The sequence below is a fragment of the Mustela putorius genome, unplaced genomic scaffold, assembly GCF_011764305.1.
Source record: "Mustela putorius furo isolate JIRA1106 unplaced genomic scaffold, ASM1176430v1.1 tig00000421_pilon_pilon_pilon, whole genome shotgun sequence".
NCBI lineage: Eukaryota > Metazoa > Chordata > Mammalia > Carnivora > Mustelidae > Mustela > Mustela putorius.
In genome coordinates, this window is record NW_025421375.1 from 7,783,035 (window position 1) to 7,810,668 (window position 27,634).

The window sequence follows — 27,634 nt, forward strand, 5'->3', positions numbered from 1 at the left end:
TATACTCATCTTTGTGCACAAAGAGCTATGGAAAAGGTTATTCACGCCAGCTTTGTTGGTGGCCTGAAGGAAGACTGACTGTACGTCACTTTGTATGATGTGGGTATTTACCTATTTCAAAAAACAACGTAAAGTTTGGTGAGGGGAGGGGAGAACGTGATCTACACTGTTTAGAAATTCAAAATGTTCTAAATCGCCCTACAAAAGGAAATACTAAAGGGCCCCAGACAAGATTCATTCCAGAACCCTGCAATAAAATGCTATGTTCAGATGGCTGGCACAGCTGCATTGGGGAACGTTCCTTATCAAGAGCTCCCTCTGATCCTTTAATAACCAAAACCCCTTGGTGGGATCTGCCGTGGACTTGAATGCCACTTCACAGCAAGCAGTGTTTCAGAAAGATTCCAATTTATTCCTTGCAAAAACGTATCATATATAAATGTAACTGTCACTCTGAGAAGCAGGACTACATTATGCTGCAGACTTAACACAGACTGAAAGCATGTTCCCCATGTCTTCTCCAGCAACGCCTGCCAAATGGGCGTCTGAAATGTCCTATTGAAACAGGTGGTGTCTGAACGGAATTGGATTTCTGCCTATAGAAACCCTAGTTTTAACAACTGCTGTGGTTAGTTTTAATTTTCAGTCCTCAAAATTAACTGCTTGCCAGTGATTCAGAAATAGACTGAACAACATGTTTAGACTTTGGCCTGTTTAATTGAGGAAAGCAAGCAAGCAAGACAAAAAAAAAAAAAAATCTACCAGTATCCTACCACCATTCCATAAAGAACAACAGAACCACAGCAGACCATTTGATTTCCAGGCCAAAAACAGGGGAGCAGCTGTAACATAAACTCGATTCTCCAAAGATACTTGTCCCTTTTGTGCTTTCTCCCCGGAAGCATAAGGATACAACCACCGTGCTGAACATACTACTTAGGAAATCTTCTAAGGGCTTTAAGAAGCCTTATTAGATCTGCTAGAAATTCAGAATTAAGAACAATGATGAAAACTAGTAATTTCTCTAATGAAATCTTACATCTTAAAAAAAAGAACAGATCTGAACAGATCTTCATTTCACTTTATATAAGCAAAATAGGGTGCCTGGGTGGCTCAGTGGGTTAAGTCGCTGCCTTCGGCTCAGGTCATGATCTCAGGGTCCTGGGATGGAGCCCCACCCACATCGGGCTCTCTGCTCAGCAGGGAGCCTGCTTCCTCCTTTCTCTCTGCCTGCCTCTCTGCCTGCTTGTGATTTCTGTCAGTCAAATAAATAAATAAAATCTTTATATAAGCAAAATATAAGCTGCCAGAGTTAAACTCCTTGAAGGGAGATACCATGGGCTACTATCCTTTAAATCCAACACAGGTCCACCAGTATGCGAGTCACACTCACCGATAGTAAAGACGGCTTCCTATGACTAAATCTAGAGCGCCTTATGCCACAGAGCAAATCTTTCTCATAGTCCTTTAATGCTTGACGTAAATGTAGTTAAAGATCTGTTGATTTTCTAAACCAACAAAGGAAAAAGAACCAAGGGGTCGGGTATCTGCTAACCAAACTGGAATTTAATGTTTGGACATTCCCACTGAGGAAAACACAGTCTCACCCATTTCACGGCTGACAAACTGAGATTCAAAGAGATGTCATCATTTTTTTCAGCTGGAAGATGGCAAAGACGAGCTTTTTATTTAAGTCTACCTGATTTTAAAACTTTTTCCAACGGTATCACACTCCCTCCTCACAGGAATCCCCAGAGAGCTGTTAGGAGAATGACGACTTTCAGCTATAGGTACACGATATCTGCATCTTAACTGCCAACACCCAAAAGAAAAACTCATCTTTCAGTCAAACGTAATAGATGTCAAGCCCCTCAGCATTTTTTTCAGGAGGATTGAATTCTAGCTACTAAGAAAGTGATCAGTAAAAGCAAATTCATCTATTGTGATCAAAAATCTTTAAAAAAAAAAAAAAAAACCCGAAATCCTAAACAGCATTTTGAAAATCATTCAAAAAGGATTCAACATTTTATACAAAAAGAAGTAGAGGGGCACCTGAGTGGCTCAGTGGGTTAAAGCCTCTGCATTTGGCTCAGGTCATGATCCCAAGGGTCCTGGGATCAAGCCCCGCATCGGGCTCTCTGCTCAGCAGGGAGCCTGCTTCCCCCTCTCTCTGCCTACTTGTGACCTCTGTCTGTCAAATTAAAAAAAAAAAAAAAAAAAGTTGAAATTCTCAGCGGAATTCAGAGGTGCTTCCCAATGGGGTATATTTGGTCCTTTTGTTTAAAATCCAAGGACAAATAGACTACATCATGTCTTACCCTCAAAAGTTTATTGCTCATGGTCTCTACCCTTCCTACCAAACAAAAAATAGAATAAGATCTCAAAATAAAAGCAATCTCCTCTCAGGAGCTCCCAGGTTGTTCTTTTGTATGTCCAGACCCCTGCCTTCTGTCTTTTACTTAAGGCCTGACAGGGGCTAGATCCTAAACCAAATCTACAAGTTCCCTATAGCAGTTCCAATAAGGTCTCTCATTTAGGGTCTTGAAAATGAAATCATTCTGTAGTCCAATATTATCAGAGAACAATGCTTCATTACAAAAGTATCCTTCCCTCAAAAGTTACTATTTTTTCTTTTAAAGCAAAATATCCGAAATATATACTATATATATATACTATATATATAATATATATATATATATAAAACTTCTGCTATTCAACAGAAGAGTACATTTCTTTGAGACTACTTAGAATGAGCTTCAACACTTTAAAAAAAAAAAAAAAAAAAAAAGAGGAAGAAATCCAGAGGAAAAAAGGAATGTTGTGGGAACACCTGCCTCAAGAAAAAAGTTGTCATGTAGTTTATGACATATTGGTTTATAGATTCTAAAGTAGAAAAAAAAAATCTAAAATCTTTTAAGATCTTCTGGCAGAAAGCTCTTTGGAATTATTTTCTTCTAATAGTTAAAAGTATTTTTCTAAGATGCTACTACCTCTAAAAACAACCTTTCTGATCTCTTGAAAAGCCAAGTTCAACTTTTTTTTTTTTTTTAAGATTTTATTTATATATTTGACAGAGATCACAAGCAGGCAGAGAGGCAGAAGAGAGAGAGGAGGAAGCAGGCTCCCTGCTCAGCAGAGAGCCTGATGCGGGGCTTGATCCCGGGACCCTAGAAACATGACCTGAGGTGAAGGCAGAGGCTTTAACCCATTGAGCCACCCAGGTGCCCCACCAAGTTCAACTTTTAATAGTGTTATGTACTTTTGGTTTAAAAGAAAAAGTCAGGAGAAGGACCCAGCCCAAACAGTAGGTTTACTCTTTCATGCCTCATGCTATAATTTCACACAGTATGATATGGGATTGAGATTTTCCTGTAAAGACAGAATATAAACATCTATATCACACATGTAATGTTTAAGTGTAAGAAACTTAGCACCCCTCTTTGCCCTAAAATCCAGCGGGGGGGGGGGGGATTTATCTGAAGAGACATAGTCATAACAAGAGTTCTAATAAACATCAAAACAAAGGCAACAAAATAAAAAATAAACAAGTACAATTACATCAAACAAAAAGCTTCTGCAAAGCAAGGGAAATCAGACACAAAATGAAAAAGGAAACCTACAGAGGAAAGTATTTACAAATCATCTAAGGGGTTAATATCCAAAATATATAAAGAATTCATATGGCAGAAACTACATCCTGATTTTTAAAAATCTGCCTAAGAAGATACACGATGGCCAACAGGTACATAAAAAGGTACTTAAGATCATTAATCATCAGGGAAATGCAAAATAAAATCACGATTTTGCCCCTGAGAAAGATCACCTCACACTTGTTAGATAGGCTATTATCAAAATGATAAGAAATGATAAGTATTGGAGAGGATGTGGAAAAAAATAAAATCCTCAATGCAATGTTGGTGGGACTGTACACTGGTACAGCCACTATGGAAAACAATATATAGAGGTTCCTCAAAAAATTAAAAACAGAACTACCATAGGATCCAGCAATCCCAAGTGCGTGTGTGCGTGTATGTGTGTGTTTAAACAAAGGAAATAAAACCAGCATACTGAAAAGATATCTGTGCTTCTATGTCCACAGCAGCACTATTCACAATAGCTAAGATGTGGAAACAACCTAAGTGAATCGACAGAATAATGGAGTATTATTCAGCCCTGAGAAAGGACATCGTGCCATTGGTGACAACATGGGAGAAACTTGAAAGCATTACACTAAGTGAAAGTCAGACTGAGAAAGACAGATACTCTATGATATCACTTATATGTGGAATCTTAAAAAGCTGAACTCCTAGAAACAGAGACTAGAATGGCAGCTACCAGGTGCTGGAGAGTGGGGGAAGGGAGGAGATGCTGGTCAAACAGGACGAACGGTCACTTATAAGAGGAGCAAGTGGAATGCAATGAAAAGCAAGTATATATGGCAATTATAATTAATATTATCATATAGTGTATTTTAAAATTATTAAGAGTGTAGATCTTAAATGTTTTCACCAAAAAAGAAATGGTAATTATGTAACGTGACGGAGGTGATAGCTAATACTATGGGAGTGATCTTTCTGCAATATACAAGTGTGTCAAATCAATACATCTTAAACTTATACAATGGTATATGCATGTCAATGATGTTAATAGAGCTTAAAAGAAAGATTTCAACAGCGCCTGGTGGCTCTTCAGCTCAGGATATGATCCCAGAGTCCCAGGATTGAGTCCTGCATCAGGCTCCCGGCTCCATGGGGAGTCTACTTCTCCCTCTGACCTTCTCCCCGCTCAAGCTTTCTCACTCTCTCTCTCAAATAAATAAAATCTTAAAAAAGAAAAAAAAAAACGAAGAAGAAAGAAAGAAAGAATATTTCTAATAAAATCAAAATGGTTCATAAGTTAGTAACACTATAGCAGTCTGCATTAATATCAAGACAATGATAAATATTTACATATCAGGCAAAAACAATACAAGGTAGACAAAAATCTAGGCAGCCAAAAAAATGTTCATTAGTCTACAGATGCCCAGATTTCCATAAAAGACTAATTTTCCCATACTCCCTGGACAGAATCTAGAGGATTTCTATTATTTCAAACACATTTTCAAATTTTAATTTTACCCCAAAATCCACTGGCATCAGTCTCTTAAAGAATTTTTGTTAAGTAACTGATTTGCCTGAACAGTTCACATTTCAACCTATTTTAGAGGTGTCAAGACACAATCCAAGTCTAAGAGAAAAAAATCCGCAGGCTTCAAACTGCCCTCCAAAAAATACAACGAAGGAGAGTCAAGGAGGGCAGTTCTGAGATAAAGCTGAGAAGAGGGAGAGAGAACTCTACCCGAGACCTTATCGACAACGCGCTCATCTGTATTATCAGTGACCTGTAACCCCTTCTCCAGCGGGCCAGCAAGCCCTGAGTACTCTGGGACTAAGAAGTGTTTTATAAAGTTCTTGTGTCGTATTTACTCTTTCCTACGACTCTTATCAGAAGCCTGACATATTCAAGCTCCAGAATCCACGGGCTCTGATCACCCACCTGAAGACACAGCCAAGAGGAATAATGAGAAGCATAAAATGCCACCATCATAAAACGGAAATATTAACAATCAGGATTTTAAATGGACCAGCTCTTTTTTTTTTTTTTTTTTTTTTTTTGATTCAACAGCGCCTGGTGGCTCAGCTGGTCTTCAGCTCAGGATATGATCCCAAAGTCCCAGGATTGAGTCCTGCATCAGGACTCAATTGTTGACCGACAATATCATCTTAGTTTCAGGTGTACAACATAGTAATTCGCCAGCTATCTACATTATGAAATGCTCGCCATGATAAGTGTATCTGTCGCCATATACATTTATCACAGTCCTACTAACTAAATTCCCTATGCTCTATTTTCATTCCCATGACTTATTGACTTTATAACTAGAAGGCTGTACCTCTTAATCCCCTTCATATTTTTCACCAGTCCCCTACCCTCCTCCCCTCTGGTGACCAACAAAATTTGTTCTCTGTATTTGCAAGTCTGTTTCTGTTAGTTTTATTTTGTTTGGTTGGTTGGTTGCCAGTTTTTTTCATTCCATATATAAGTAAAGTCATGGTATTTGTCTTTGACTTGTTTTTGAGATTCCAAATACGAGTAAAATCATGGTATTTGTCTTTCTCTGTCTGACTTACTACACTTAGCAGAATATCCGTATACGAGGTCCATCCAATGAAATCCTCTTGGCAGGATTTCATTCTTCCTTTACTGCAAAGTAATATCCCATTACGTATATAGAGCACATCTTCTTTACCCATTCTTCTATCAATGGACACATAGCGTGCTTCTTGGCTATTGTAAATAATGCTGCAATAAACATAAGAGCACATATATCTTTACAAACTAGTGTTTTCATTTTTGTTGGGTAGATAACCAGGAATGGACCAGTTCATTTTTAAGGGCATAGCCAGAGGTAAATAGCATCAACACTGTGGTTTTGATAACTATAAAAAGAATAAAACAGGTTTTTTAAAAAAACACCATTCCTTAATAAATATATAATAAATCTCTAAGTTTAAAAATGAGTCGTATTACAAGGGTGCCTGCGTGCCTCAGGCAGTTAAGTATCTGACTCTTGATTTCAGCTCAGGTCATGATCTCAGGGCCTTAAGATCAGGCCCCATATCTGGCTCCCTGCTCAGCAGGGAGTCTGCTTAAGGATTCTCTCTCTCCCTCCCTTCGCTGCCCCTCCCCCACTCACGCTTGTTCACTCTCCCCTAAAATAAGTAAATTTAAAAAAAAAAAAAAAAGGAAAATGAGTTGTATCACAAAAGGCCGTTTCTTCATGAAGATACATTTCCCCATAAAGTACTGTACGTGGTGGTTCATTTCCAAAGCTGGCCCAATAACCTATTTAACCCATAATGTACTGACACAGTACATTAAGACAAATAAAGACAAAAATACCATGAGATGGGGGCGTCTGGGTGGCTCAGTGGGTTAAGCCTCTGCCTTTGGCTCAGGTCATGATCTCAGGGTCCTGGGATAGAGCCCCACATCGGGCTCTCTGCTCAGCGGGGAGCCTGCTTCCCTCTCTCTCTTTCTCTGCCTGCCTCTCTGCCTACTTGTGATCTCTGTCAAATAAATAAATAAAATCTTTAAAAAAAAAACAAACCATGAGATGGTATTTATGACAAATACCATTTTATTCAGAATGCTGAATGAAATGTGGTAAAGAGACTTACAATGCTTCAAATGCATTAGTATTTCAACTGAACGGATGGGTGCTTGGCAAAAAAAAGATTCCAAAAAATGGACTCCACAAGTTCTACATAAACCAAAAAGTTCACAGAAGTGAACATATGGGTGATTTTCTTATGAGAGGATCCACATCCTCTCAAAATGGTTGTCTCTAACCCCACTGAAAGGGGTTTCAATAAAGGGAAAAAATTCCCGTGCTGTATAAGCCAAACTCTTCCCTGCATAGCCCTCAGATAGAACTTATAGGAGAAATGAAGCATTTTGCAAAGTTATGGTCCACACATGTTTACACATATGATACGTGCATTGAGGCAAAGCTATCAAAAACCTTCCAGGAAAACGACGTGAAGGAAATTCTGAAATAAAGAACATATTTTAACATTTTACAGGGTCAGAACTGCCCACAGAAGATGACACAGGAAGTTCACATGAAGTGGAATGAGGATGATGGTCCCAACGGTGCCCACTGCAGACTTTCACGAGTCAGTAAGCAAGTACTCCACGCTTTATTATCTGTACAAAACCCCTTGTTCCCCAACCAAGCCAAATCACACAAGCAAAACTTGGCTACCATGATCTTTTATAAATAGATAGATAGATAGAAAGAAAGAAAGAAATCCGGGGCACCTGGGTGGCTCAGCCAGCTAAGTGTCTGCCTTCAGCTCAGGTCATGATCCCAGAGTCCTGGGATCGAGCCCCGTGTTAGGCTCCCTACTCAGCAGGGAGTCTGCTTCTCCTCCTCCCTATGCCTCTGAACCTCCCCTGCTCATGCTCTCTCTCTCCTTCTCTTTCTATCTCAAATAAATAAAATCTTGAAAGAAAACAAATGAAAGAAAGAAGGATCCATCTTTTACCTACACACAATTCAAATAAACAAAAATGTGCATTTAAATACCCAAGCCTGTCATATGAATGACTATACTTTTTCTATTAATTTTTCACAAGAAAATCTGGACAACAACCTCTTTTTATATTATTTTATTCTTTCTTTCTTTCTTTCTTTCTTTCTTTCTTTCTTTCTTTCTTTCTTTCTTTCTTTAGGTCAGAGAGAGAGAGTGGGCACAGGCAGACAGAATGGCAGTCAGAGGCAGAGGGAGAAGCAGGCTCCCTGCTGAGCAAGGAGCCTGATATGGGACTCGATCCCAGGACGCTGGGACCATGCCCTGAGCCGAAGGCAGACGCTTAACACAACTGAGCCACCCAAGCATCCCTCTTTTTATATAATTTTAAACAGGACTTTCAAATTTACCTAAAAGTTTCTATAAACTGGTATGACAAAGTTCAGACACTATCCTTAACTGAGGAAAGTTAATTGTTTTCGGCTTTTTGTTAAAATAGATTGGAGTTGCACAGACTATCAAGTTATTCTTAGAAACAGTGGAATTTCAGATTCAGACCTACTTAAAATATTCGTGTTGGCTTACCTCTTCCTCCCAAACCAGGAGTCCATAGCTAAGTCATTAAGGTCCTTCCTCTCTCTCACCTCTCTCAAAACACTAGGATACCTCTTAACACAGTAGCAACTAGTTTTTGATCTGAAGGTTTTTCACAAGGCAGTGCCCACTTACCCCTCCTGCCTTCAGCAACTTTCTTCTAAACTCCTCTGTGGGGTTGTTGAAAGTTAGCTTTTCACAGCGGAGGTGATTCACTGGTGGATGGCCTTCAAGATGCAGGAATAAGTCATAATCAAAGCGGACTTTCTTAGGTTCTTCCTAGAGATTTAAAAAAAAAAAAATGAGAAAGAAAAGAGATACAAATTTTGAAAGCAAAGTTTCATTCTTCAGAAAAAAACAGAAAAGACTCAGGTATCCAACAGCTATTGTGTCAAAGACCTGGAAAAAGAAAATTATCATGGGACTATCTACAAAGCAAAAAGCAAATACCTAATGAATCAGTGTCTTGTTTTCTGAGAGAACCAACTCATCATTTTTCCTGTAATATCTCAAGTGGTACAACGCCACCAACACAGCCACCCAACTAGAAACCGAAGATACCCCTGAAGTCACTTCCTCCCTTTCCCACTCCACCCCTCCACCCATTAGCAACAACTGCCATTTTCTCTCCTAAATATTTCTCTAACAAACCCTCTAGCCTGTAACTCTTCTCACTGCCCAAACTATAATAAGCTCCTTTCTCTAGCAGGTCTTCCTACTTCAGAACAGATTGATCTTCAATTCCTCCTTCATCCAGGCCTCAAAATTATCCACATGGAACAAAAATCTAGCCACTCCACAGCTTGATTAAAACTTAAAAAGCTGGGGCACCTGGGTGGCTCAGTAGATAAGGGTCTGCCTTCAGCTCAGGTCCCGGGATCGAGCCCCACTTCGGGCTCCCCGCTCTGCAGCAAGCCTGCTTCTCCCACTCCCATTCCCCCCTGCTTGTGCTCCCTCTCTCGCGGTCTCTGTCAAATAAACAAACAGAATCTTAAAAAAACACGCACTTTAAAAGTTGCCAACTGCCATTAGGATAAAAATCAAAGCTCACTTGAAGGCCTCCTAAGAAAGGCTTTCAGAACCTGGCTCTCGGCTCATCATCCCGCTACACAACATCTACCCATCTCCTGGTGCAGCAAACACATGCTGTTGGGTATTCCCAGCATCCCTTATGTTCTAGGCTAGCTCTGAGTTTCACCCCTGCTTCACGTTACCACCCTCATTGCCCACCTCCATTCCTCCACCTTTTTGTCACTTGGACAACTTGTACTCCTCCTTCTCCACTCAGGTTTCACTTTGGGGACGGATTCCTAGGACTCCACTCCCAATTTCCCGCTGCCTCGCCTCTGCCCTCTGAGCGTCTCTCTTCTCCTTGCCACATCTTAGGGTAAGCATCCTGTCTTTCCCTTTATCCTACTTAACCATGAGAGACTGTGGACTCTGAGAAACAAACTGAGGGTTTGGGAGGGGAGGAGGATGGGGGGTTGGGTGAGCCTGGTGGTGGGTATTAAGGAGGGCACATATTGCATGGAGCACTGGGTGTGGTGCATAAACAATGAATTCTGGAATACACACACAGACACAAATTAAATTAAATTAAAAAATGATGTATTGTATGGTGACTAACATAACAGTAAAATAAAGAAAGAAATAATAAAAGAAATAAGAAATTTTTTTAAAAAACACAAAAACTTTGACACTGTCATCAGTTTTCTCAAAGAGGCTTTCAGTTTTTTGACACTTAAACTGTTTTCTTTTGAAAGCTTATTTTGCTTTAACCCTGATTTTCTGTGCCTCAGTTGCTAACCAGTTTAATTACGAATGTATTATGTAATATTTGAATGTTTCCCCAGTATCATGTTCAATGGCTTCATTAAACTTGTTTTAAAAAAAAAAAATCTTGAAAGCAGGAGCAATGGTTGAATCATCCTTGCATCCTTGACAATTAGCTTAGCACCTGTGCATAGCAGAAATCCAATAAACATCTGTGAAATGAACCAGGAGGAGGAAACAGCATCAGATCCACAAGAACGCAATCATCAGAATTTCACGATACTCAAGTTCTACTCTCGAGCTACTACCGTAGTTAGCTAAACACTTAAACCTCTCTACACACAGATTCTTAAGCATGCCAGGTGCAATGAAGACTAAGAATAATGACAGTGACTAATACGAATGTTAACAGTTATCTCATTTAATTCTCATAGCTCGCCTCTAGGTCAACTGTGAGCCCTGTTTCCCAGGTATGGAAATTAAAGCACTGGAATTTGTTGCATTACTTTATATAAAAACGCCTCTGTGTTACAAATATTAACCATCTCTGTGAAGGGTTACCATTTTCTTTCATTTGTCATTAGCTTTGCCATTTTGTTTACTTTTAACTGCTTTATTGAGAAATAATTCACGGACCATAAAATCTATCCTTAAAAGGATACAATTTAGTGGTTTTTACTATATTCACAGAATTATGAGACCATCACCACCACCTAATTTTAGATTGACATTCTCATCATTCCAGAAATAAAACTCAAATACATCAGGAGTCACTCCCCATTCCCCCAGATCCTAGATCACCTCCTACCACTAATCTACTTCAGTTTCCCTAAAGGTGCCTGTTCTGCAGACTTGGCATTTCATACAAATATATGAACATACACAATATGTAATCCTTTGTCTTCTTTCACTTGGCATGATGTTTCCAGGGTTCATCCATGTTGTCATATGTCAGTAGTTAGTTCCTTTTTACGGCTGAATAATATTCCACTGTATGAGGTATCCCAGTTACTGTTTATTCACTTCTCGGATAGACATGTGTATTTTTTTCTTTTTAGCCACTGCGAATAGTGCTGGTATGAACATCTGTGTTTAAGTTTTTATGCAGACATGTATTTTCATTTCTCTTGGGTAAACACCTAAGGGCAGAACCTCTGAGTCATAAAGTAACTCCGTGTTTCAACATTTTTTACAAACTGCCTTACTCGTTTCCAGAGTGGCTGCACCATTTTAAAATCTCAATAGCAATGTATGAGGTAGTTCTGTTTTTTAATAGAGAATGTATTCAAATAAAGCAATGCTTGTCTTTAAAAAAGAAAAATTTGTGGGGCACCTGGTGGCTCAGAGGGTTAAGCAACTGTCTCTTCATTCTGGCTCAGCTCATAATGTCAGGATCCTGAAACAGAGCCCCACAACGCACTCTGCACTGGCTGTGGAGCCTGCCTGGCATTCTCTCTCTCTCTCCCTGGACCCCTCCCTCCCCAATGCACTCTAAAAAAATCTTTCTTTATTTTAAAAAAAGGATTTGTTATATTACTATTGTGATGAAACAACGTGATTTGAACCTACTTTTTTTGACTCAAAAATCTTAGCACCTAAAACTGTCAAAATGTAAGCATTACACACTACAAATTCAGTTTCCACCTCCTAGTCCACACCTCCCCAAATCAGTCTCCACTCATTCGCTCACTAGCAAGCAGCCCTGAACCCTGGTCTTTCCCCTCTTTCATCAGGATACCCCTCTCTCCTGGTTTTCCTCACACTTAACTGGCATTCCTTCCCAGTCTTCTTTACTGGCTTCCCATCTCTTGTCACTGACCCTTAGACCTCCTTTAACTGCAGGCAAGTTCCCCAAGAAGCTGACACACATTCACAGGGTGTCACTTCTTCCTATAGGACAGTTACTCCCTTATCCATACCTCCAGCCCAGCAACCACCTGACGGCCAGATACTCATGTTGCACAATCTGCCCACATCTCCACTGAGTTGACCCACAGCAACAAGTCACGGATTATCTTTTTTTTTTTTTTAAAGATTTTTAAATTTATTTGACACAGAGAGAGAAATCACAAGTAGGCAGAGAGGTAGGCAGAGAGAGAGAGGGGAGGAAGCAGGCTCCCCGCAGAGCAGATAGCCCGACGTGGGGCTCGATCCCAGGACCCTGCGATCATGACCTGAGTTGAAGGCAGAGGCTTCAACCCACTGAGCCACCCAGGTGCCCCAAAAGTCACAGGTTATCTTAACTTGAGCTTATCTTTATCTGTCCTTTCTCCTACTCGCTACATCTTGGCAAGCAGAAGTCCTAATTTCTTATCAAAGTTAAAAATACAAAAAAAAATTCCCAGCTCTTCCTCCCACTTCACTCATCACACTCAAATAGTCTCCCAATTTCTACTCAGAATTCCCCCTTAGGAACTCTCAAATTCAGCTCCTTTGTCCAGTCACCATACCTTTGCCTTAGCTTAGACCGTCATCATTCCTCACCTGGTCACCTCCCCTATGTCTGAACCCACCCCATTCTACCTCCCACAGTGACAAGGCAGTGATCTTCCCAGTAGAAAAATCAGATTACATCCTTTCATTGATATAAATGCCTTTAATGACTCATCATTTTCCAAAGGATAAAATCCTACTTCCTTGGAATAACCATCTTCCTTTAAAACTTTCCCTGCATTTCCTTTGTTTTCTCACGACACCCTGTGCTCCTGGAATTGTGTAGCACTTGCGGTTCCCAATACTTCGCATTATTTCATTCATTTTGCCTTTCACATCTACTGCTCCCCACGCCTACACTCTACTCCCTCCCAACACACCTCTCCTGCCTTGCTTGCTTAATGCACTCATTATTCAAAACACAGCTATAGCATGAAATCTGCTGAAGTCTTCCTAATACTTCCAATCCAATCTGGATTAGACATTCCTCTTAGAGCATTCCTTTATTAATGTAATTATCACATTGAATTATGATCATTTTTTATTTACCTGCCTCTCTTCTAAACTGTAAAACAGTCAACACAACCTTAGAATTTAATTAAAAACATAAGAAGGACTGCTTTCTGCCTTATAATTGGGACTGTAAATTTGTAGAGCCTTCTGGGAAGACAATTTGGCAGTCAACATGCTAACCCAGTAATTCTAAGAATCTCTTCTACAGAAATAGTCAAATATGTGTGCAAAGACAGATACAGATGATAAAATGTTTGTGGTAGCATTGTTTGTAATGGTAGGAAAAAAATGAAATGCTCTTCAAGTGAGTATATCATATCACTGAATACCAATCAGATGTTTAAAAATACAAATTTGGAAATACTGCCAAGTGGAGTAAAGGTAAGTCACAGATTTATAAAATATATCATATTTTAATATTATGCCCCTGACAATCTCTACTTGACATAGATTTTATCTGTGCAAGTGCATGGGGGTTAATCAGGAAAGGCTGTACCAAACAGTTAATAATGACTAAATGGAGTAAAAAAATATACTCCTGCAGGGGCACTGGGTGGTTCAGTCAGTTAAGTGTCTTCCTTCAGCTCAGGTTTGATCTTGGGGATACCAAGATCAAGCCCCGTGTCTGGCTCTGTGCTCAGCGGGGAGTCTGCTTCTCCCTCTCAGTCTCCCTCTGTGCTCTCTCTCTCTCTCTCCCAAATGAATAATAAAATCTTTAAAATATATATATTCTGCATACTTTTTTTAAAAATAAAAATGTATTGATGTATATATAAACCATTACCAGCAGGAAAAGAATGAATAACAATATCACTTCACAACACTTAAATATATATTTAAAAAAAGAAAAAACACGTTTCCATAAAACTACGGGTAAGGACCACAGAGAATGATTCTTTCTAAGAACCTGAGTGCAATTTTCTTTTAAAGATTTTTCTTTTGAGAAGAGAAAAGCGTACTCACAAATCTTGTGTTCTAGCCAAATGAACTCCTTCTTGGAAGGCAGACTTCAATATTATGTCAATCTATGCACCTTGGGAAAGAGTCTTCTCAAATTGCAAACAAGAAAGTATGCTTCTATTCTATATACGCAGCTAATACATTTCCACCTCGAGGTGGAAATCTGTTCCGGCAGAATCAAACTGTCCCTCTCGTTCCGCTTCAGTCCTTGGCATCTACTCAGGTAGATGTCCTTCTCTAAGGACAGAATGAAAGAGAGAAGCCGGGTATCCTCTCAACCTAAAATGCTACAGTCAAGTACGGTTCAGTGGGCCTACTGGTTTAATTTCTGCAATACTCATCATTCTCATAGAGAAGCTTGTTCTGTTGAAAACAAATGCAAAACAAGAGAGAATAAACATACAAGAATGGAAAAGCAGCACTGACAGACACTCTACCTCCCCTTTTGGGGTAATGACTCTGACCTCTCAATTAAAGGAACAAAACTGAAAACAGGCTTATTTAGAGGCAGGGAAAGCAGAAGGATGGAGATAGACCTGAGGACAGGATGATATAGTCCTTAACATACAGTAGCGGGACTCTCCTCAAGATCACATGGAAGTCTTTCTGCAGCTTTCTCTCATCTTCTCTGAAAACTCTGAAGAATACTTTTCATAAACCATTACTGTAATGGATGTTCATTCTTTGAGACAGAGCTGAAGCAACTTCAGGGGTGAATAAAATGATAAAGACTCAAAAGAAATAAAATGTACATTCTGGAGGAAGAGCCCAGACTCCTAAATTTTTACCCACACATCATTTCAGTAAGAAGAGAAATGTATCTGGCTCAGAGAATACAGCAAAACTTTGGTTTCTTAAAAAACAACAACAACAGGGCCTGGGTGGCTCAGTGGGTTAAAGCCTCTGCCTTCGGCTCAGGTCATGATCCCAGATCCCTGGGATCGAGCCCTGTCAGGCTCTCTGCTCCGTGGGGGGGCCTGCTTTCTCCTCTCTCTCTGCCTGCCTCTCTGCCTACTTGTGATCTCTGTTTGTCAAATAAATAAATAAAATCTTTTAAAAAACAACAACAATAAAATAACTCCAAGACAAATGAAAAGAGATGACAAAGCAATAAATTCTAATTAAAAAATTAGTAACATACAGAAAAGAACTTGAAATACTACACCCATGTACCCTCCACTGAGATTAAGCAGATGTTAACATTTTCACTGTTTACCTTTTCCTTGAAGGATACAATTTTATTTTATTTTTTAAAGATTTTATTTGAGAGGGGCACCTAGGTGGCTCAGTGGGTTAAAGCCTCTGCCTTCGGTTCAGGTCATGATCCCAGGGTCCTGGGATCGAGCCCTGCATCGGGCTCTCCACTCAGCCAGGAGCCTACTTCCTCCTCTCTCTCTCTGCCTGCCTCTATGCCTACTTGTGATCTCTGTCAAATAAATAAATAAAAATCTTAGTTATCTGCAAAAGAGAGCAAGGGAGAAAGAAAGCACAAGCAGGGGGAGAGCCAGAGGGAGAGTAAGAAGCAGGCTCCCTGCTGAGAATCTGATGCAGGGCTCCATCCCAGGACCCAGGGATCATGACCTGAGCTGAAGGCAGACCCTTAACTGTCTGAGCCCCAGGAGCCCCTAAAGGATACAATTTTATAAATATAAGCTGCTCTACGGCTCCTCCCCAGTAACCAATGATACTTAGTTCCCGTGCTGTCATTTCAATTCACACTCTTGTGCTACGTATGTGTATTTCTAGAACATTATTTATTCTCAGCTTCAGTGGCTTCTAAAAACATATAAAAATGGCATCATAACCATATACTTACACTTCTGTAACTTTCAAGTTGTCATGATTCTTGTTTCTGAGACTTATCCATGTTGCTACATTAACTGCTATACAGCATTTTGTGTATTCCTAACCCACCATTGAGGGATCCACATCTCTATATAGGATCAATTAGGTACAGCCCACTTTTTCATATCACAAACACTGAAATATAGATGTCTCACTGTGTACCTATAAAAACAGCAATTGTTATTAAGTATAAAATCTTAAAGACAATCTAAACCCAGAAAACTGAAGCTAATATGGATGCTGAACAGAAAATCTATTCAACGGTGTTCAGCTCAAGTGTCTACTTCATACTGGCCCCAAAGAAATGACTGCTTTCCATCTCATGAGCCTCCTCCTTCCTTCATTTTTTAGTAAACTATAATTCCTCACAAACTGAGTCAATAAGATGAATCATAGGCATGACTACAAAGTGCCGAGAAGACTGAACCCGTGTGTGTGTGTGTGTGTACATGGACGTATGTGTGGTGTTAGGAGATTCTGGTGATTTCTATAAAAAAGGAAATTGGGTAATACAGAAAAAAAAATTTTTTTGTTGAAAAGATAGCCTGTAAAAATGACCAGAAAAGGTTAAAAAAAAAAGGGAGAGAAGATACTTCACTACAGCATTATTTCCAAACTGAAGCCAATGCAATGTTCAATTGACTTAAGGAGACGGGAATAGAACTGTACAGCCATTATGAGCCTCCCACAAGAGATCTTACTGTCTAGTCCCTAATTACTTTAGAACAACACATTTTCTGGCTTGAAATGCTAGACTCTTCCTAATGTCTAGATGAAATAAAACACTAGGGAAGAAAGGCACCACATGATCTTTATTAATTAAACTTCTAGAATACTGAGGGGCACCTGAGTGGCTCTGTCGGTTAAGAGTCTGCCTCTGGCTCAAGTCATGATCCCTGGGTCCTGGGATCAAGCCCCGCCCGCATCAGGCCCATGCTCAGCAAGGAACCTGCTTCTCCCTCTCCCTCTGCCTGCGGCTCCTCCTGCTTGTGCTCTCCCCTTCTCTCTGTCAAATAAATAAGATCTATAAAAATAAAAAAAATAAAGTTCTAGAATATTGAAAACAGGGATGGTGGAAAGAAAAGCTCTTGAACCGCCCCTTAAATACAACCACTTTAATTAAAAATCAATACATTGGGACGCCTGGGTGGCTCAGTTGGTTAAGCAGCTGCCTTCGGCTCAGGTCATGATCCCAGGGTCCTGGGATCGAGTCCCACATCGGGCTCCTTGCCCTCCGCAGGGAGCCTGCTTCTCCCTCTGACTCTGCCTGCCATTCTGTCTGCCTATGCTCGCTCTCGCTCACTCTCTCTCTCTGACAGCCTGCTTCTCCCTCTGACTCTGCCTGCCATTCTGTCTGCCTATGCTCGCTCTCGCTCACTCTCTCTCTCTGACAGATAAATAAATAAAATCTTTAAAAAAAAAAAAAAAAAAAAAAAAAAAAAAAAAAAAAAAAAAAAAAAAAAAATCAATACATTAAAAAATGGACAAAAGATTTAAAGAGTCATTTTCTCCAAAAAAATAAACAAATGGACAACAAGCATGTGAAAAGATGTTCAAAACCATAAGTCATCAGGCAAATACATATCAAAACCATTTCACATGCACCACCATAACTATAATTTGAAAAATGGAAAATGACAAGTGTTTTCCAGGATGTGGAGAAACTGGATCCTTCCCCACCACTGCTGATGGGAATGTAAAATAGTACAGTCATTTTGGAAAATAGTTGGCAGTTCTTCAGAAAGTAAAACAGAGTTACCATATGACCCAACCACTCCACCTAGGTGTATACCCAAGAGATCTGAAAATGTATGTCCACACAAAACTTATGTAGGAATAGTCACAACAGCATTATTCATAGTAACCAAAAATGGGAGAAAGTCAAATGTTAAGCAAATTATGAACTGATGAACAAAATGTGGTATATTTATACAATGGGATGTTATTCTGTTATTTAAAAAAAATAGTAAGCATATCAATGCATCCTATAATGTGGTAAACCTCAAAGACATATTAAGTGAAAGAAGCCAGGCACAGAAGACCACACATTTACATAAAATCACCAGAACAGGAAATTACATCGAGAAAGGAAGTAGATTAATCATTGCCGGGGGCGGGAGATGGGAGGAATGAGATACTGCTAATAGTTACAGGGTTTCATTATGGGTTGGTGAAAATCCTAAGAAAGTCATAAAATTAGATAGTGGTGATTTTTGCACAATATGCTAAAACCCGAACACTTGCACACTTTTTAAAGATGAATTTGATGATATGCAAATTATGTATCAATTTCTCAAATAAAAAATGCTAAAAGCCAGTTTAGAGAAATCCAAATTGAAATGAGAAAAAAAAAAGTCAATACATTAATGAGAAGGCATATTACATGAGCAGACATAATGTATCCCAACAAATTCTGATTTGATAAAAAAACAAGAACATTTCAGTGGTATTACTAAGAAAGGTATCTACCAAGTGCTTACTTATACATGAAGCATTATTTTCAATATTCTATACAGACATATTGTATCTAATCTTCCTAGCCCCCTTATGAGGTAGATACTCTTATCCATCCCCATTTTATAAATAAGAAAAGTGAACCCCACAGAGGTTGAGCAATTTGTAATATTATATAGTCTGTGTGTTTTGCTACATATATATTTTTAAATCCAGTAGAATCTATATGTCAAGCTGATATAATGGTTTAGTATGCCGTGTGTGTGGCAGCTAACGATAAATGAGAGATTATTCTTTCCAAGTGTCTAAAATTCTAAAAATATAAAAATGAGAAAAGCAGCATTTCACTGAAAAAAACCTTAATTTCTCTTTTCTGTTTTACAAACATATAATAATTTTCTTCAAATGGCAATCATTCTTCTCTTAATAAAGAAAGTTTAATGAATTTCATATAACCTGGCTTCACAGAATTGAAATTATCCTTTTTAGCCACTTCCTTTATAATTAAGGGTAATAATAGCCAAAATTCCTAGAAGACATATTTAGCTTTTATTTTCAAATAATCTAGTGATAGAAGTGTTTATGAATCAAAATTACTTTAAACATCATCTGTTTAATGGAGGATCTTCCACTGAAAGATTAATGGGTAAAGATTACATACCTTGTTTTTAAAATAAACCTCAATTGGCAAAATGAAACCAGCATACCCAGATTCTTCTACTTTGTAAGGTGGATCTTTGCACACTGCAACATTAAAAAGAGAAAACAGGTGAGAGGAGAATAAAAGACAGAAAGACCATCTTTCTTTTGAAAACTAAACAAAACAAAACAAAACAAAAACAAAAAACACCCAGTCTACTATCTAGATCATGCTCCCTTCTCACACCCTTTGCGAAATCCCCATGTGCCTCTCTGATCTAGCCTTTACTTCCCCGGAATCTACAATAATTTTCCTAGGCAAAGCAAATCTGTGAGCTCTTTGTTAAAATCTTGATGGCGGCATCTCATCGCAGTCCACCGTGATCATTAATAACTTGACTTCAGTTGTTGTCCTCCTGCCCCAAAGCTTTAGGGAAACTGAGGATAGCTCCTACCACCCAAAGCTTGAAAGTTTCCGACCAAAAGTACTATCTGGGTCAGGCCTTTGATGTAAATTACTCTGTCCTTATACCCTTCACTTTTTGGAGATACCCTGATTTCTCTGTCAAAAGGTGCCATGACAGCCTCCTTCCTTAGGAAATCCTAAATCCAGACTCTTCCAGTATTACTGGTGCCCATAACGTCACTATCCCCAGTCCCCCTCCCCTCCAAAAAAGAATTAAACAAGACTATTTAGGCCAGTTCTTAGGAAATAAGAGACACCCTCAAGAAGCTAAATATGATTTCATACCATAAGACTATCGATTAAATCAAAACCACAAGCCAACTGAAATTATTCTAGTTAAGATTGCATTTGGTAGTATCATAAAGTAAAAATGTAGATGCTGAACATCAAGGTGACACCGTCCTCGACGTGGCAGCTCAAGTCGTCTGCAGCAGGGCTCCCGGCTACCTTTCAGCCCTCCTCTTTTGTCACCCATCCATGCTCCTGTGCGACATTCAAGTGCACCAACTGCTCCCCCCCCAAATATGTCCAGCATTTCCCAACTTTGACCCGTCCTCCTGTCATTCCTTTCAACACACATTGATACTACTGTTAGTATCCTCTCCTAGTTGAAATTCAAATTTCATCACAAATTTGGTGCCCTTTCCAGACCAGAAAATACTATCTATCATCTCTTCTCCTTTGACCCTCCTAAAGCATTCACTGTCTGAATCAGGGGTTTGATACTCAACAGATTTCCCCATTACCATATATTCAGGCATTTCATCTGTATTTCCTTCCATTATTCAAGGACAGAAGTGTTTACCTCAGGAAGATACTGAGCATCAAGTGTCAAGGGTTCAGGCACATGTGCGTGCCAGTCTGGACTCTACCTCAGACTAACCAGGCTACCTGTGGTTACTGAGTTACTCTAATTCTCCGTACATTGGATTTTCCTCCAGTATAAGGATTCAACAGGATAATGTAAATATAAGACACAGCACAGATCCTAGCCCACTTAAGTTCTCAAAAAGTGACTGAAGTGAGGCAGGAAACCTAATCCATGAAACACCCAAATGTCATATAAACTTTTGAGATGAAAATGTAAAGAAGGAAGCAAGTAAAGCCCTGGATTTTTTTATAAGACTCGGGTCCACGGCCCCTGGGCTAAGAATTCTCCAGACAGCTTCCATTTTCTTTCCCTTTAAAAAAGAGAACACCATCAGGGTCTGTGGGTGGCTCAGTCAGTTAAGTGTCTGACTCTTGGTTTCACCTCAGGTCATGATCTCAGGCTTGTGAGATAGTGCCCCACATCCGACCCTGCACTGGACATGGGGCCTACTTAAGATTCTCTCTCTCCCTCTCCCTCTTCGAGAGAGAAAAGGAGTACCATATACCCAACTGTAAGCATGGCCGTCAAGATGCAAGAAGACTATATATGTGTAGAAATTCAAGGATAAGTTATTTTTCTTCTAGACAATGGTGATGATGTACATGAAAGCTGGTCAGACAGTCTGCAAGTAGAACTACGGTTATAAAGAGGTATACTGACGATGGGATTTTAATACTTGGACATCTCCTTTGACCGTCCTCAGGAACCCTTCCCCAAACGGACATCAGAAGTCAATCAGGAATAAGGAATCTCACCTGACCTTACAAGTGTCTCTAATTTAAGAGGAGGGTGGGGGGGGGGGCACCTGGGTGGCTCAATGGGTTAAGCCTCTGCCTTCGGCTCAGGTCATGGTCTCAGGGTCCTGAGATCCAGCCCCCACATCTGGCTCTCTGCTCGGCAGGGAGACTGCTTCCCCTCTCTCTCTGCCTGCCTCTCTGCCTACTTGTAATCTCAATCTCTTTCTGTCAAACAAATAAAATCTAGAAAGAAAGAAAGACAGACCGACAACTCAGAGTAGCTTCAGTCCTGTATCCACTAACCACCTGCCAACCTGTCATGAATATTCAAATATCTTGGACCCTTGGGAGGGGTACCTGACCCCAAAAGTACTGAGCACCCCCCACCTCATACCAAACAGAAAGCTCGTATTACACCCAAGACATTTCCAGACTGCAAAGCCTCTCTGCCACACAGCACTTTCAGTGTCCAGGTCGTTGGGGATTAATTGTGCCAATGTTTATTCTGAAGGAAGTTTATTCTGTGGGCTGCTGTACATGCCAGGGAAGTTATAGCTGTTCCTCTATACTCCCTGTTGTTGAATTCATTTTCTCTATTCTACATGCAAATTGCTTCTATTATAGGAAACAGCTGTTAGTGAGCACATCTTCTGGTTGAAAGTTTGAGATTTTTTTTTCCCACCCTCTAAAGGAAATGATTTACTATATATTAATATTCCCTAAAAGTCTGGTTTATAAGAAACTGTTTATCAATGCATACCTCAATTATTTTTAAATGCAGTATTTTCACAAATAACAATAAACGATGTCTGTAGAGCACCTTGAGTTCTTAATTAGAACTTCTTAAATAGAAGCAAACAATAGAAACATTTTATACATACTAAATATGCCAGAAAATCTGTAGCAATACAAATATAAATTACAGTCCCAATATAAAGAAAGCCAAACTAGAGCAAGTAGTTTATTTATTCAAGTATCTTATAACCTAAAACATTAACATGAGTTTCTAACCTAGTGCTTAAAAAGAAAACAGGAGTTCAAACCAAGAAACATTTTAGCCAGGGACAACAGATTAGACATAAAGCAATTATTGTTAAACTAATAGGACCACCTCTGGGACCTCCTTGTGTCACTCAGCAACACTTCTTCATTAAGAATCCCTGCTCATCATCACTGGCCACTGGGTCACCTTCACACTATCTAAAGCATCCTAAACCCTTCAACTCATTCTTCCTCTGAATTGTTCAAGAACCAGATCATCTTAAAATCTATGTAATAAAACTTTCAGAAGTTATTAAAGGGACATTCATCTTTGGAATGCCATCAGATTTTTTTTTAGGTGACAGTAAAGTGGGAGGATTAACATCCATTCTTTAAACTATGCAAATCGATTCGACAGAAATCACTGGAAGCTCTCACTCCTGTCAAAATCCAGCCCAGATGTTAGCTCTTTGAGAATGTCTCCCTCGCTCCCCTTTCCAAGCTTCTCGTGTTGCATTTATCAGGCTGGTGCATTTATCAGACTGGCAAGATAACACTCACTCACCTCTCCGCCTCCTCCACTAGACTGAGCCCCCTTGAGGTCAGCAACCCCATTATTACTCCTATCTGTAACTGCCGACAGGAACACTGAGCCAAGTAAAGCAAAAATGTTTGTTGAATTGAATTTTTTAAAGAGACACACCATCCTTCACTGATTCACCATTGCTAAAGAAGTTGCTTTCCGGGAGCCCTCCAATTCTTCTCCAAACTCCCACTTCTGACAATTGACAGGAACTTTAAAAAAAAAAAAAAGGCAGGGGGGGCGGGGCGCGGGGTGGGGGGGTGGAGGTAATAGGTAGTGTGGTCAGAGAGGAGCCTTCTCCTGAAAGCTGACTATCCAATCTGGAATGGTTTTAATCTGACAGTACCAAACTTAAAGAAACTGAGTAAACAAACTGAGCCAGAAGATTCCCACTGTCATTCTGAAACTAACATTATAGAGTCAGAAACAACGTCCCTCTCCTCTCCTTCCACGCACTTCTGCTCATGTCTTCTAAGGCTCTAACTAGGAGACATTTCCAAAACGTTCTATTTCCAAGTAATCACATGTACCATGAAGGTCTACCAGCACACAACAGTCATGCCTGAGAGGAACCACCCAAAGTGTGGGCAAATAATGAATAATTGTGTTTTGTTCCCTAAAATACCTTCTCAAAAGTAGGCACACTCCCCATATACATATGCAGTACAATGCTAGCTACGTACATTGACCATTAATCTACTTAAGTTGAGCAAAAAATGCACACAAGGAAGAAAAAAACATGAAAGGGGGAAAGGTCATATTTTAGCTAATGTGTAATAAGTTAAAAATCTTACTCCCTTACCTGAAATTTTTAATATTCTTCATTTAGGAGAAAAAGGCTTCAAAACAAAACAAAACAAACACCTGTGCTTGGTACAGGGAAGTAAGTGCTCCTTAGATGAAAAAATAAACGTGTGCTATTACTATACAGTTCATATACAAACACAAAAAATGAACTTAATTAAAACATTCCATTGTTTAGCACCAAAAAAAAGAAAAGAAGCTTTTACAAATTCATAATACCCTCTTTAAAGCTTTAAAAAACTATCACTGGGCAATCATTTTTTTCCCTAATCCTCAAGAAAAGAGCTGGTGGACTCCTCCCCACTCTGTTCGCTTAGACACTACGATTCATGCCCATCTGAATACTTTGGTTTAGCACACGGCCCAGCTGACCATTGATAATTATTGGTTTTACTTTATTTACTGTACAGAGCCCCTTCAGGAAGGAAACACACCAAACTCTCTATATAGACCGGTTATTATCCATGCTTTGTGCTGAACGTCCCTTCCAGTTTGAGCATGTTGGACTCCTTCCCTTCTGGCTTGAGTTCTGCCATTTCAGAGCCCCTCAACAGGGAGGGGGCTGCCTGGACCATGTCTCTGCCCTCAGCGGTCCTGTGGGAGCATTAAGAAGTCTAAAGCTAGCATCCAGCAGTCTGAGCACCTCACTGCCATTGAGCACGGTAGCCTTTATGCTCGTGACATTTTGAAAAGAACAAAAATCAACAGTTGGGTTTTGTTTTTGTTTTTATAAGGACACACACACATATAACTCGCACATAAAGGTTCTGCCACGATTTCTATTCAGCCCATTTCAGTATTTGTGCTGCGGAAGAAGCACTATTCGGCCCATTTCAAAACAGGTATTTTTTAAGGGCAAAAAAGTATTTTCCCCATTTGGGCCATTTCCTTGTTTCCTGGAAAAACAACTAAAGGTAACATCAGGCAACTTTCCAGTTCCACTGTTGAGGTTTTAACCTTGTTGTGGTTGTTGTTTGTTTGTTTGTTTGTTTTTAAATTCAAAAGCAATTCTAAAAACCTAATTGCTTCATAAGCAAAAAAAGAACTTTGGTCACACAAATGTCCAATTAACTTTAATGAACTTTTAAGAAACCAGCTAGATACAGTTAAGAGACTGAGTTAGGTGGATTCACCTCTTCCAGATTTACCACTCAAGGACCAACTCAAATACCACCTCCTCCAGAGAGCCCTCTGCCAATATCACAAAACAGCAATGGTAGATTCCCTCTTCTGGGTTTAACCCTCTCTTCTCCTTGATCCTATTACCTAGTCTATTATAAATGCTACTATCAAGCTCCATCCTCAGCCCCATTTCATTCTATGCTTTCCAAGAGCTACAGCTGTGCCTCCAGCCACTTCTCATCTCTGAACCCAGCCCATCATTTAAGAAATGGAGTTGAGTCAATGGAACATAACTTTAGTATGAACTTCAAAGGAAGAGACGGAACAAGGTTGGCAGTTGAGAAGAAAGGCCTGGATGGAAGGAAAGTATGAGCAAAGGCATTAGGAAAGATCAACGGCGTGATTCAGCAGTCACTCTAAGTGGAAACACAGAAAACGATGAAGAAAAAATGGATAATATGGATCAAGTTTATACCTGTATGGAGAACCTCACACCACACATACTCAGAAAGCCCAGGTGGGCAAGAAGTGGATTACACATACAAAAGAGGGATCATTAATTGTGAAATATTACAGAAAACTCCTAGATTTGGAAAAAGAATTTAAGACTCCAAATTGGCCATGTTGAAAAAACCTTAATGGTGAACATAAAAGTGACTTCATTTGTTAGTAACTTGGAATCTTTAGTTATAGACTTAGAATATTTCTAGGCTTTCTCTCCAGAAGGGAAAAAAAGGTAGGATTTTTTTTTTTAAAAAACATACGCACATTTTTAGCTTTCAGAGCAGTTACATCATTACAGTTAGCAAGAGCCCATCTAACAGAGATTAAGTCAAAACATTTCACCTGTAGAGAATATAACTGTGATGTTAAAACAAGACTCCCTTCATGATCTTCAAGGAATGCCATATAACAAATGAACCAACAAAATACAAAAGTTGCCCCAAACCAGACAACATTTTGAATTGTTAGGAAATACTAAATACAAATACTCAATCTTACATCTTTCACTAAAATTGATAGTACTTCTGCCAACTTGCCTCACAATAACTCAGTATATGGCACTGCTTCAAAAAGTGGCCTGGTGGAAATATATTTCCACACTAATTTGATAGGAAATAGCAAGAGTATATCTTTAAAGAAACTGCACCTTAGGACAAACCTAATTCTTTCATTGAGAATTAGTCAAATGGAAAAATCTTAAGATTTCTTTCTCAAAGATAGCCATAATTATTAAAGTTAAACCGTGGGCACACCTGGGTTGGTGCAGTAGCGTAAGTATCCAACTCTTGGTTTCAGCTCAGGGCAGGATCTTAGCAGTGAAATCGAGCCCCACATCAGGCTCTGTGCTGACCATGGAGTCTGCTTGAGACTCTCACCCTCTCTCTCTGCCCCTCCCCCACCAGACCCAAGCACGCATGCATGTGTGTGTGCCCGCTCTCTCAAATAAATAAATCTTTTTTTTTTTTTTTTTTTTTTTTTTTTTTTTTTTAAATATTTTAAAGATTTTTATTTATTTATTTATTTGACAGAGAGAAATCACAAGTAGATGGAGAGGCAGGCAGAGAGAGAGAGAGGGAAGCAGGCTCTCCACTGAGCAGAGAGCCCGATGCGGGACTCGATCCCAGGACTCTGAGATCATGACCTGAGCCGAAGGCAGCGGCTCAACCCACTGAGCCACCCAGGCGCCCCAAATCTTTTTTTTTTTTAAGTTTAAAGTCAAACCTTGGATAAAATATTTTTCAGAATACCATATTTCAGAAGGTCCATCTGGAAAAGCAACATGAGCACATGGAAAATGGTCTTCCTTTTTTTTTTTTTTTTAAGATTTTATTCATTTATTTGACACAGAGAGATCACAAGTAGGCAGAGGAGGAAGCAAGCTTCCCCGCTGAGCAGAGAGCCCAATGCGGGACTCAATCCCAGGACCCTGAGATCATGACCTGAGCCAAAGGCAGCGGCTTAACCCACTGAGCCACCCAGGCGCCCTGGAAAATGGTCTTCTTAAAAAGTAACTAAGAATCTCTCAATATGTAGCAGAAGCAACTTCATTTCAGTGTGTATTACCACATCAAAAAGCTGGCCATCAGAAACAGAGCTTCCCCTCTATGGCTTTTTATTATTTAAACAAATATCTAAGGAGCTATTGAAGAATCACATTTCCTAAAATAATCACCTTGTGACTTCTGGATGTAGCAGAAGTTGTTTAACCCTTGGGACAGCCTCCGGCATCAAAGTTTTACCCATGTTTTATACTTGGCCCAGCTGTCACTAAGCTTGGTGCTGCTTTTTATTTAAAGGTCAAAAAAAAAAAAAAAAAAAAAAGGAGCTGCCTGGGTGGCTCAGTTGGTTGAACACCCAGCTCTTAGTTTCGGATCAGGTCGAGAGCTCAGGGTCCCGAGATCAAGCCCTATGTGGGTCTGGCCCTGCATTCAACAGGGAGTCTGCTTGAGATTCTCCTCCTGCCCTCCCACCCCTAACCCCACACTCACTCACCCCTTCTCTCTCTCAAATAAATAAACGGGGGGGGGGGGAATATAATGTCTTCACTTATAAAATTATCCTATTTTCTCATTCATAGTAATTCATTTTTTTCTCAATAATATTAGCCTAATTAATTCAAGCTAACAGGGGCCATAAATCCTAGGGCTACAAAGGTAAGGTGGAATTCTTGCTCTTGAGCAGATGACAGTCTAGCCAGAGACACTGTCATCTGAGTACAGATTCTATGCTGGAGACAAGACAGAGTAGTGAACACATATTAAACTAACATCCACTGATGGG

At 39.6% G+C, this 27,634-nt stretch overlaps 1 protein-coding gene across 2 annotated transcripts in view; it reads right to left on the bottom strand.

Moving 5' to 3' along the window:
- The window catches only part of MLLT3 (MLLT3 super elongation complex subunit), a 280,958-nt gene that overhangs the window by 104,654 nt on the left and 148,670 nt on the right, over positions 1-27,634 (bottom strand). For both annotated transcript variants that reach the window (XM_045079666.1, XM_045079667.1), the window contains exons 3-4: positions 19,309-19,391; positions 8,805-8,948 (exon numbers count right to left, since the gene is read on the bottom strand). In XM_045079666.1, coding sequence (XP_044935601.1) covers positions 8,805-8,948; positions 19,309-19,391 — 227 coding nt within the window. The remainder of the gene's footprint in view (positions 1-8,804; positions 8,949-19,308; positions 19,392-27,634) is intronic.